Raw genomic sequence first — 12,399 nt, 5'->3', positions numbered from 1 at the left:
TAACCTACACGCCAACGATCAATCCAGGCAACAAATCGATTAGGGTAAGTAATGCAGAGAGCGTGTTACTACAGCTCGATTTTGGGACAAGTATTTAGAATGATCATTAGCATTTGACACATGCAGGGGCAGCCCCCTCTGCTTGTTGGTAACGCCTTCCAGAGTCTCTAGAAAGCACCCTTGCTGCTCTGTCCACCTCTAGAGTGGAGCTTTCATCTGGATATCTTTCAAAGCAGCCTGGGTGGCCACCAAAAGCACTTGACATCTTGATGCACTTCAGCAGTTTTACATATATACAAACTTTGTAGAAAAATAAATTTGTCATTCATCACCACATATGTTGATCTGGAGAGTGAGGTGATTGCAGTTCTGGCTCTGAGCTGTTTGCTGTGCTCTTTCTTTCAGTGGATTGCTTTTATTTTATTGTTTTTTGGAAGCTAAAAATTACTCCAAATATATAAAGACCCCCACAGATAAGTCCCCAAATCTAGCATGTTGTATTTATCTAAAGTAGATAATGATAAATAAAAATGCTAAGTGTGGATATCACTTTCAGTTTATAGTCCTACAGGCAAATGTGTAAGACTTGAAATTTCCAGCAAACATTTATGGTATCTAATCTGTTATCACTTCTCTGGAGGCCATCTAGGCAACCATGATCTATTCTACTTTGGTTTGGGGAATGTGATAAAGAGGAAGAAACAGCTGCTTGAGAGAAGGCCTAGGACCACAGCTGCGGTTTATGAAGACAATAATAACATTTCATATTGAATGGGTTTAGATATATGTCATCCTATATGCAAGAGAGCAAGCAACCCTAGTCAAAATGTTTTCTAAAGTTATTAAGAGAGCTATATTAAAAAATACAAAAATCCACACTTTCCTGTGTCAGAGAAAAAAGTAAAATGTACATAGCACTTTAAAAAATTCTCTCAGTGCATTCTACAGTTCTTAAAGCTTGCCTCTTTCTTAAATACTGCTTAATCTTCAGTAGATTTGTGTGCTGCTTTGTCTCCTAACTAAACAGAATCTGTCTCATGAAATTATTTTCTTTCTATATGTTGAATCTTCCAACTAAAGCAACAGCAACCAAAGTTTACAAGCTTTTGATGATAAAAATTAATTAATGACTATTTATGCTTTTTGGAGTCCAAAATACGATAGTGACTGGGCATGTTCATGACACTATACATGTAAGAATATCCATATCTCTCCTATCACATTCTCATTGTACAACATTGATTAAGGTGTATGACTTCTCCCAAGGCTCAGGTTTCCTCATCTGTCAAATAAGGAGGACTCTACTGTTCCTACCTACCTCACAGAGTAAAAATTCGCCATTTTATTGAAAGTGCTTTGTAAGATATTACTTTTTTGGATTCCTAATCATATTTTATTTAAGGGTCTATCTTACAAGTTAGTGGACATTCTCCAATTTCGTATCAGTTGTGTAGAAGAAGATGCTGCCTTGATATTGATCCTGATGGGTAAAGAAGGTACCAAGAAGAGATTTGGACTGAGAAATCAATGTGTATGAAGATTACCACCTGTATTATCAGCTTAACAAGAAATATATAACAAGTTAACAAAACCAATTATACTATTTGCAGACTGAAATTACAATACTCCCTTTAGAGGGAATAAAAGTTATAAATTTGGAAATGTTAATTAGGAGGTAAAATAGGTATTTTTAAGGGCAAGATGAATTTTACAAGTCTTGTAAATAAGCATTTAAGAACACGTATCTTACAAGGAGATTGTGTGGTGGTTTACTTCACTCGTGCACTTTTTTTTTCCTTACCTGGAATATGGCCTCGGCAAGTGTAAAAGAATTCTTTGCAATAGTCTTTGCAGAGCAGAGGAAATACCAGGTCTCTTTCCAAGACTTCTCTCTCAGGTGAGTGGAACAGGCTTTGAGAATGTGGAGAGCAAAGTGCACATTTGATTTCCTCCAGTAACTTCCCGCATTCTGTGTTGTTGGTAACAGAAAATATCTGAAAGCCATAAAGCAGAAACAATGTTGTTTTAGTTAGGTAAAGTTTAGCTTTAGTTATTATTATTATTATTTGCAATTGTGTAAGTACAACAGTCTAATTTAGCCAGTGAAGTTTTCTGAAAAGAATTACTGTGTCATAATACAGAATGCCTTTATAAGGATACAAGTACAGTCTCTGGAACTGAGCTGGGAGAACAAAGGGCAGGGATACATAAAAGTGCTTCTTATTCTTGCAAATCAAAGACATTTCATCTGTACTTCAGGTGTAAAAAGTTAAAAGGCTATTATATTTAGACTCTTCAAGGTTTTATTATTTCATTCTTCCTCAAAGTGTATACTGAATGATATTTAACTTTAAAGTTCTAACCTTTGTCCAACTGTGTGCAAAACAGAATTTTTCAAGACATGGCTTATTTGTGTCTTATGTGAAGATCTATTTCATTTCTGAAATTCTTAATACGGTAATCTCAAAAATGTACTTGGGCTACATTTTTAAAATTTCAATTAATTTTCAATCTGCATACTGCATTAAGGAAAGTTTTCTAAAGTAGGATAATATTTGCCTTTCATGTTTAATAAAAATAATATCTAAAGCAAAATTGAACAGGTTAGACCAATTTTTATTATTCATTATATCTTAGCCAGGAAAATTTTTCTAACTAGGTCCTCAGGTATGTTATATGTATGAACAAACATAAGAGTTTAATAAAGTGTTTTTGAATAATATGTAGTAAATTTTAATGAAAAATGGCTTACCTTCATCACAGTTTTTTACAATGATATGTCTTTTATTTCAATAAGACCAATTTGAGTTATTGATTCATTGAGTTTAACAATTAGTAGACAGAATAGGTCTTGTTGTCTAGCAGTAACTTTAAAAACCTGATTTCAGAAGTTTCTTTAATATATATAGAAGACAATAACAACACAATATTTGACAAGTGAAATCAAGTATTAATTTTTTATATTAAAAACACCATAATGGAATTGAATTTTATACCTTTTCCCAATTCATCTAACTATATTCATACTTTATTACTTCTTTAGAACTGTCAACCAAAATTAACATTTTAAATTCTAGAGCATTGTTTTAAACAAATATTTCATTCACTAACGAAGGTTCTAATTTGAGTAAATCTATGGCTTCTATTTTTTGGGATAATGATATTCTAGGTAATCACAAAAATTTAAATCTGCAAGAGCAAAGCAACTAAAAAAAATCATTGAATATAAGCATGCTGAAATTTTAGTATGCAGCAAGTCCAATAAAAGTTAAAAAAATATATGATGCATTGTAGCTACGCTATTCAGAAAAGTTATTATTAATCACAATTATATTTACAGTCTTATCAATTTATTTAAATAACAATTGCTTAAATGGATAAAATCTTCTGAAAGGAAACATACACTACACCCTTAGAATTTGCATTCCAAGAATGTTTTAAATGTGTTTTATTGTCCATACTCTGGCAAACCTCACCAGAACTATTCAATATTAATAGTGTTCAATTCTGTTCTATTTGTTTATCATATAGCAGTCCACTAAGAACAAAACAATTGCAGGATGCCGAAGCCACCCTTTTTTGCTGGCTTAAAACCTGGAATGTAATTACCTTTTGTTTTATGGAGATTATGCATGCTTCCATTTTTTATAGCTGAAACAAAATGATCCTCATATACTCTCTCAGCTGCTATCCAGGAAGAGCTTGATTTTAGTGCCTAAGTAATTTTGTCTTTTACAATTTTTGGAATGTGTTCTGGCCACAGATCTCTCATCAAAAGTTTCAGAAGTAGGATTCAATAAATTATCTGAAATCAAGTATAATATTATTCTTTTTAAAGTTTCATGCTGTTCCGGCCCAGCAGGACGGTAACATTTTGCTCTGTGTGAGGTCTGCAGTGTAAATACCTATTTGAAGATAGATAAAGCCATCATTCTGGCTTTGGTTTCAATGAACCAATAGTCTTATTGAAGTCAATTAAACTGACTCAGCCAAAGCTGCAACAGTGTTTTAGACAGATGAGTCTGGGTGTGTGTAGGGTGATTTCTACTTTTTTGCCTATGTGTCTGTGTCTTATATAGGTCCTTAAGTTTATTTCTGACGATGCCATCAATTTTAAGAAGAAATTTAAGCTAATTTCCTGTTTCGATTTTTAAAAGCCATATACAAAACCATCAAATTATAGTGGTTTTAACTAAATATACTTCAGAAATCATGTAAAACTTCGAAACATTATTACAGCATGCCTAGTAATCATTGTGGCTGTTGCTAATTTATAACATCTGGCAGGTCATCCTTTAATCTTTAGCCACACGAAAGTAAAATCCATAGAAGAAGGGTAAGATAAATAGGGGATACACGGTAAAGTGTGGCCTCCAACTATAGCTTATCAACAAATAGTAAAACGGGTGACAGAGACCTTCTGTATTTCTCTTTATTTACCAAGTAACTAAACAAAGAGGGCAAAAGGCACCCACATGGGTTCGATGAGGGGACAAAAGGAGAAAATACATGACAGTATATTAAGATGTCGCCTTAAGATCATTTGGTTTACAAAAAGTTATTTCTAAAAATCATATGCCTACAAGGTTGTTCAGCTGTTGGGTAGAACACATGTGTCTCTCAACTATAGTGCTGGATTATGTCATTAAAGAGTTCAGTTTCAATTTTAGGCTAATATGTAAATAGATCATTGTACTAAGGCAGCTGTTAAAGGGACCCCAGGATGAGTTATTTGTTTAGTTGGATGTGTTCAACAATAGCCTTTGTCCCTGAAAGAGCCAGAGCAAACAAATGATTGTAAAAGGGCACACTTGAAAACAATTACTTTTCACCCATTCCTTGACAGCTTTGGCTGTGAAACCACCCAAGGTAGAGAGAGCTCTATGCTTCTGTGGCTACAAGTTAAGTTTTAGAAATGGGGGTTATATCATTTGGTTGCAGATTCAATTTGCTTAATGAGAATTAGATCCTTTTAACAGGCTATATTTAGAAACTGCAATAATATTGCTAAGATAATATGACTTTCTAAATTTTGACAGTAATTATTTGCCATAGTAAACAATCTCATCACAATATACAACATTATTAAAATATTTAAAAAATTAAAATAAGAGCATAATTCCATGTCTAAAGAATTGAAGTCAATTCTAGTTCATTAAAGAAAATTTCTTAGCTGAGAAACAGGACTTAATTGCGTAGCTCAGCATGCTAATATTTCTACTATCTATTTGTCTAAGAAATTCTTCCTGTAGGAAAAAGCTACTACTATAGTTTCTTGAAAGGCTGCAGAAATCTTTCTGGGGATTTTTTTTTTTCATAAACAATAAAGGACCCTTTCAAATAGCAATCATCCCTCCTGTATACACATTATGAAATAAGATCCTAACATATATTATAATCCAGGAAGGCTTACAGGAAAAAGGGAAACACTGAAGTTTATTATAAAATAACATGTTTTAAAAACTATTAAAACTTGAGAAGTAACATAGGTCAAGAATGCATATGCATACCTATAGCAAATCTCTATTTTGAACAGTTTGGGTATTGTTAGTTTATAAGCCACTTGTAATGGAACCAGCAAAAGTCTAGTGTACCAAAGTTAACTCAGACACATTTTCCAAATGAGTAGGGGTTTGTTGGAGATTGGAAGCACATAAAACAGAAAGGAATATGTATAGTTAACATGTCAGATTGCTTCCTAAAGAATGATTTCTTTAAAAAAGTTTTTATATAACTACTCTTAAGGACTATAACTCCCCTCAGTCCCATCTCCTTTTCCCTTCTCCCCACCATTGAGTCAAGAACAAAATTCTCATTCCATATGTCCCTGGAAGAGTTCAGTATTGCAGGGGTCTCTAGATCATCAGTTTATTCATAGCATGTATTGCACCAAGGAAGGCTGAATGGCAAATATTTCTAAACTTTTCTCTGAATTTCCTGGTTCTTTAGGGCTGCTGATAAAACATTTAAGGTGAACTGAATGTAGCTGTTTTGTAACTTAATTCAATTGCAACACAGGAGATTCATGACACTGTTTTGAATAAAATCCTGGAATATCTGTTCCCTGAATCTCAGGCTCCTGCTGCATATGGTAAGAATAAAAAGAGAGTTGCAGCTGAAAACCTGCAGCAAGACAGTTCTCACTCATCTGGGAATAGAAGGAGTTGGACAAATGCTCCCTCAAAAGGCATGAACATTTGGACAGAGCTGGGGACTGAAAGAGAATGATGTTCTCTAGTTTCACCCATTAGTGAACCAACTAACAAATACAATGGTGTTGTTGTTATTCTTTTGCCATAAGCAACAGGACTCTGTGTGTGGGCAGCAGTTTAGTGGGGAGGAGGATAAGTCGACCCCTTTTTGTCCTATTGATTTTTTCCTATTTGCATGACTTGAGCAAATTAAATGATGCAATATGGCTTTTTGTTACAAAACAAAGTGAGAGATACCACCCAGACACATATGTTGATTCGTAGGAGCTGTTTACATGAGAATAGAGTGAAATCTACCGTGAACTGAGCATAAAAATTAGATTCAGCCTGGGTTTTTTTTTTTTTTTTTTTTTTTTTTTTTTTTTTTTTTTTTTTTTTATTTATTTTGCCTGGGCCAGCAAGACTGAAGCACAAGTTTTCCAAGAGCCTCTCAGACCTTGACAACTGGCAGTGTTCTAACAGAGGAATTCTTAATTAAACCTAAAATAGGGAAAGGGAGGGGGAGCAAAGACACCTGATTGTTTATTTCACGTGCAGTGATTGTTAATGATGTGACCCAGCAATCATTCCTTGGAGTACAGTAGATACCACACATGACTGCATCTCCTGGCAATAACGATATTGCAAACTCAAAAATAAGCGTGTCTTTACAATCAATAAACAGTATGTTGGTATTTAGTTAAACTTCTTAACACACAAGGAAAACGTAAATGCCATTACTCTTAAAACAAATTCTTAGAGAAGCTCTTCCAAGACACCTAACTGACCCTGAAAGCCTGAATTTATAATTTACACAATGACGGAGAATCGTCTCCGTTTTATGTGACAAATAACGTTCCAGCAAAATCTTTCTCCAGCTTTTTTCGGGTCCCTAACCGGAGGACCAGGAGCTCCTTTCCGTTGGTTTAACTAATGTAATGCAAGACACCCCCCTCTGACGGGGCTGGGGATCATAAACCAACCATGCTTCAACATCCTTTACGACTCAATCCTCTCCCTAACCGAGCACGTGGAGAAAACGGCACAAATCTTTTTACCCTAGAAAAACAAACCGGAAACCACAGCCACCTTAATTTACAGTTTCACCGCAACCAATGCCCTCATTCGATCCAAAACATACTGTTAATCGCGATTCTTTTAAAATATCTACCCAGTCCAGGGTGCGGGTACCGCAGAAGCGTCTATTTTCTGAGATAGGCAAGTTTGCACAGCATCCCCACCGTGGACTCTGGGGGCGGGAATGCTGTTTGCTTTACCACAGAGGAACACACAACGGAATCACGTTATCCCTTTAGAAAAGTTAGGAAAAGAACTCCCCCAAAGAAGTTTTGCCCTTCTTACAGCCACCGGCTTTGCCAGAACCACAGGGAACCCCACCCAGCCAATATGCCAAGTACGCATCCGTGAGGCCAGTGAGTGCCTACCTTGTTCTCCAGGCGCCCCAGCCCCGGGCTGTCACTCCGCAGGCAGCAGGACAGCCGAGGGTAGAAGCCCCCGCACAGCATCTCTCCCCCACTCAGCAGCTCCAGCTGGGACATCATCCTCCTGTCTCTCCTTTTCAGGCGCTTCGGGGGGTTCCCATTCAGGCACCTTCTCCTCCTTGCTCCGCTCCCTTCGTTTCTTTCCCCAAACTTAGCATCTCCTTCAAAGAAGCCCAGAGCCACGGCCAGCAGCAGCAGCTTAAAGGAGAGCATCTTCAGCATCGTCTGCCCAGAGCAGCAGGGGCTGGGCGCGGGAGGATGTGGGGGAAACGCCACTGCCCAGCAGGGGCACTAGGGCGCAGCTCCAGGAGGAGGCTGCGGGGCTGCAGGGCACTCGAGAGGCAGAGGAAGGTGGCGGGGACAAAAATATGTACAGCGATGCAACTTTGCAAAAAATAAAAGACGCGGCGATGGGTCCAACGTCTTAGGGGAGCCAGAGGAGCCAGATAAAGTTGTGCCGATGACACCGTTTGCAGTTGTGCCAGTGTCAGTTGGGTTGGGGGCTTTCTGCTGCGGCTGGGAAGTGGGAGGAGGAGAAGGAGTTGGAAGAGGAGGAAGAAAAGGAGAGGACAGCCACAGATGTTCACTTGTCCGTGTAACGGGAGTTGTTTAGGTGGGACAGTAGCAGGAACAGAAACGGCGACGGCGGCGGCGGGGCAGTGCTGGGCTCTAGATGATGCTGAGGTCTCCTCTGCCGGCGGCTGCAGCTTCTCACACAGCCTCTCATGTTTCGCTCCCTCTTTTCTTCTTCTTTTTAACTAGCGCGCGGGGAGGTGCTGCCACAGCGCGCCCCTTGACGTCACCGCTTCTCGCGCGCCCCCGCCCAGGGTGGGAGGAAGGGGAGGGGGTGGCCCCCCGCGCGAGCGCGTCCCCCTGGCCCCGGCGGCCTCCTGGCTGCGGCGGGGAGGGGCGGCGGGCCGCGACGGCGGCGGACGGAGGGGGAGGGCTGCGAGCCTTCGGAGCCAGCCTCGAGGGCGCAGAACCCAGCGTGCCCGCCTCGCCGCGGCGCCCGGGTGGGGGCGTCTACCGCTCCGGGTCCCTGCCGGCCTGGGGCAGGGGCGCAGTCCCGAGAGTCCGGGACTGCCCGGCTGCTGCAGCCAGCAGGCTCCTCTCTCCTCCACTCTTCCTCTCTGCACTGCCCGGGCTAAAGGCGGCCAAGCTGAGGCTCCGAGAGAAAGTAAGTAAGAGTGGGCCGTGGAAGGTGGGAAGGGAGGGACCCCTTCCAGGGCCATCCCCACCCCGACCCCCGGCCAATCCCTCGCCCCGTGGGAGGGTGAACTAAGTGGGCTGGAGCCGACGGGAGGGAGGTTTTTGGGCCCCTTTGTCATTCCCAGCCGCACGGACACCCCCTTTTTCCAGACTGACTTTCGATGTGAAGCTCAAGTCCTCAAAGATCTTGCTTGGGGTCGAACTTAGAGGCAGGGGAATCCCAGATGCGGTTGAGTACGCTGAGATGGTTTGGAGACTCGTCCTCACCGGAAGTCCTGCAAACCACTGAAGTGGCACGGACGCGTGTGCGTGCGCGGAGTGGGCGGTGTGTCGGGCTGCAGGCCGAGCCGAGTCGGCCTCCCAGAGTGCTTGCCTTGGTTTGGGCGGGTTAGTCCCCGACCTGCCCCTGTCAGGGTCCCACAAGTGTCCGGGAATAAGCTGGGCCCCGCTGGTGCTATCTGGGAGCACAGGTCACACACACACACACACACACACACACACACACACACACACACACACACACACACACCCCGCCCCTGGTAAGAGATTTACCTGCGTGTAGAAACAGAGGAGTTAGATCTGGAGAAAGAATTAGAATTAGTTGTTGAGGGCGTCCAGAAGCGCTGTGCCCTGCTTATCCCCCGGTATACAAATAAATTAACCTTTCCCCCAGCTAGACAAAGTCTGTGTAAATAAGGTGTTTCTAAAAAGATGTCTACGTTATCAAGAGCGGTGCCTTGACATTTACCGGATCCCCGAAAGTTAGCATCAGGAGGAGCTTCTACAGGGTTGCACACAAAATGTGCATTTAACCCACTTGGGTATTTAACAGAGGAGCCGGTTTCCAAGAAGATAGGCTTTGATGAGCAGATAAGGCAGTTTTCCCATTTTGGCAGTGGAGGAATATTCACCATATTTGGATTTGCTTCACTTGTTGGACATAGATTTTGCCAAGCGATTGCGAAAGTTGGTGATGGGTGAGGTGGGCAGTTGATTAAATTAATTACTTCTTCAAAGTGGTCCCAGTGGCCAGGTAAGGTTTCTTTTTCACTTCCTGAGCCTGGATATTAGAGAAGTTAGGTTTTTCCCAAAAGAGATGACACATCAGAATAAGTGAAAAGAATCTGCTAGGATGTTTCGCCCACTCCTCAGCTAAATGTAGGGCCCTGATGACATATGTAACATTTTCCCCAGGGGCTGTTGTACACACATGACTTCTTCATACATGTGGTTGTAAGTGCCACTTTGGATCCCACAGGCTACTTCTTGTGATATTCTTTCTGCTTTGAGGACTTTTCATATAAAATTAACCAGAGAACTATAAAGACTTTAAGGCTTTAAACTTATTAATAGATCTCGAGATGAATCCCATCAAAATTAAATCACTTGCACAATTTCATCTCATTAGGTAGTTTGAGAATGAGGAATCAGGACCCAATCTGGGGTGCTTTCCACTATCCAACATTTTATTCCCAAATGCCAGTTTTATATTCTTTTTCCACAATAAAAATCCTTCTGAAATTGTATTTCAGTGGCTTGCACTCCTACTCTGACAAATTCATGTTAGTAGTTTTGAAACAGGCCTTTCTTATGGCTTATAATTCAAGTCGAAAGACACTTAAAGCTAAATTAATTTTGGTTTTAAAATACTATGCATCTGTTTTAACCCATGACCCTAAGACATAGAAAGTTTCTAAAAGATTGCCGAAATGAGACATGCCTGTTATTTCTTGACATATGGAAACTAGAATTGATTTCATCCACTGTTTGTCTGAAAGTCAATAAATTGGGTCACTTAAGAGATAACTTGAGCTTATTCTTCCTGTTACTGATAAAATTTCTAAACAGTTACTAAGCAGCGTTATACAAATGGACTAACTTCTGATTCTTTTTTCCAGAGGGAAAATTGCAACCCTTGCCTACAACCGGGCTGACAGCATAATTAGGAATCAAGAATCAACACTGGGTTATATCTTCAGATTAAACCTAGAAAGACCCCTTGGAGGCTGAAGTGGGAGAGCAGGCCACGCATACACTCGAACATGAAAAATGGTCTCCTTTCATCAGAGAGCTCTCCCTCTTCGGCTAAACCGACAGAGTGGTGAAAAGAAGAAGGGAATCCTTCCTGACCGAAATAATCCAGACAAATCAAGTCGACCTTTTTTAGCAAGAAATGGAACAGCATAAGGGTGGCTAGTTCACATCTTCTGCTCATACCACCACTGAGCAACCCCCCTAGGACTGCCACCCATATGCAGGTCATGCCCTGTGCAAGAGCACCTAAAGTGGGAGCTGAAGCCCTGCCCAGGCTCCATTCACCAAGCAGAGCTTATGTTTCTGTGTGTCTGTGTCTACCCAGAGGATGTGGGTGCTTTTTGAAATGTGCACCAGGGCATCTTGTGTGAGCTAGCACCAGCTTAGACCATCCCACCCTCATACCCTGGTCCTAGCCAGGGTTATGTTCCGTACTTTAGAAGAATTAATGATTCTCATGAACATATTCAGTTTATTATAAAAAGAAATATGTGATGCAAATTGAAATTAATTTCAGATGTAAAGCTCAAACTATTACCATGTATGTGAATTATGTATGTATGCATATGTATATGCATACATACATAATTCGAGAGTTATATGAATATACATTTTTAGTGTATCAGAAGTGATGACGATTTAACTTTGGTAACTGTTTAAAATAAAATTATTTTGGGTTTTGGAATTAGTTTTATATATGGAGTTTTGGCCTTCACAGAAAAATGTACTATTTAATTCCATTTCAACAAATAAATATTAAGCGTCAGGTACCGTGCTAAGCAATATAGTACTGAAAAATAATACAAACATCCTGCTTCTCGATAGTTAATAATCTAGTACGGAAGACAAATGATAAGGTCACAAATAAAGTTACAGTTATAAATTATGGTAAGGGCTATGAAGGAAATACTAAAGTACAGAATAACAAAGCACAGCACATCTATTTCAGATTAAGTGCCTGGAAAAAGCTGCTCTGGGAAAATGACATTTCAATGGAGACCTAGGATGGCTTGGAAGGAGTATGAAGTGATTCCAACAGCCATTTAAAGTATAGGAGCATTTGAGTTCAGAAATAATTTGATACATCTGAGAAGTGCGGAACAGATAGCTCAGAACAGGAAGGTTAGAGGCCAAATTCACAGATTTTTGGTTTATAGACTCCAGGTAACTAATTAAGTTACTTCCATATATTTGTCGTTTCCTTTTGTTTTTGCACGTACCCTTTTTTCCTACTTTATACTTATCCATCTTTGTCTCTTTCTTTAAATTCTGGCTTGACAGCAATCTCTTCTAAGAATTATTCTAGTTTGAACGGCCCTTGAACCATTGCACCTCATCTAACAACCACATAGATACCCTATTTTCTTCTGTGCATCATTGGTAAATATCTGAGACATTTTCATATACACAAGTTGAATATTCATGAGATTATAAGCTCCGCAAGGGCAGGAACTGCACTTCCT

The 12,399-nt window shown here is 40.1% G+C and overlaps 2 protein-coding genes across 2 annotated transcripts in view; one reads left to right on the top strand and one right to left on the bottom strand.

Annotated features, from left to right (window-relative positions):
• LOC108308657 (hedgehog interacting protein) overlaps positions 1 to 8,059 on the bottom strand; it is a 94,632-nt gene extending 86,573 nt beyond the window's left edge. The window contains exons 1-2 of the mRNA XM_017534555.2: positions 7,637 to 8,059; positions 1,802 to 1,994 (exon numbers count right to left, since the gene is read on the bottom strand). Coding sequence (XP_017390044.1) covers positions 1,802 to 1,994; positions 7,637 to 7,915 — 472 coding nt within the window. The 5' untranslated portion in view covers positions 7,916 to 8,059. The remainder of the gene's footprint in view (positions 1 to 1,801; positions 1,995 to 7,636) is intronic.
• Positions 8,060 to 8,361: 302 nt separating this feature from the next.
• Positions 8,362 to 11,621, top strand: LOC119472092 (translation initiation factor IF-2-like). The gene is made up of 2 exons (XM_037740527.1): positions 8,362 to 8,870; positions 10,801 to 11,621. Exons 1-2 carry the CDS (start codon positions 8,367 to 8,369, stop codon positions 10,834 to 10,836), a joined length of 540 nt encoding a protein of 179 aa, XP_037596455.1. The 5' UTR covers positions 8,362 to 8,366; the 3' UTR covers positions 10,837 to 11,621.
• Positions 11,622 to 12,399: the final 778 nt, after the last annotated feature.

The sequence above is a fragment of the Cebus imitator genome, unplaced genomic scaffold (genome assembly GCF_001604975.1).
Source record: "Cebus imitator isolate Cc_AM_T3 unplaced genomic scaffold, Cebus_imitator-1.0 Scaffold4, whole genome shotgun sequence".
Taxonomy (NCBI): Eukaryota; Metazoa; Chordata; class Mammalia; order Primates; family Cebidae; genus Cebus; species Cebus imitator.
Note: the sequence above shows the minus strand (reverse complement) of the source record. Positions and strands in the feature narration are given on the sequence as shown.

Bases quoted from the DNA above. Each gene is read 5' to 3' on its own strand.
- LOC119472092 (XM_037740527.1), top strand. From the start codon at position 8,367: ATGATGCTGAGGTCTCCTCTGCCGGCGGCTGCAGCTTCTCACACAGCC. The intron at 8,871-10,800 runs GTAAGTAAGAGT...TCTTTTTTCCAG, and splicing joins AGCTGAGGCTCCGAGAGAAA to AGGGAAAATTGCAACCCTTG.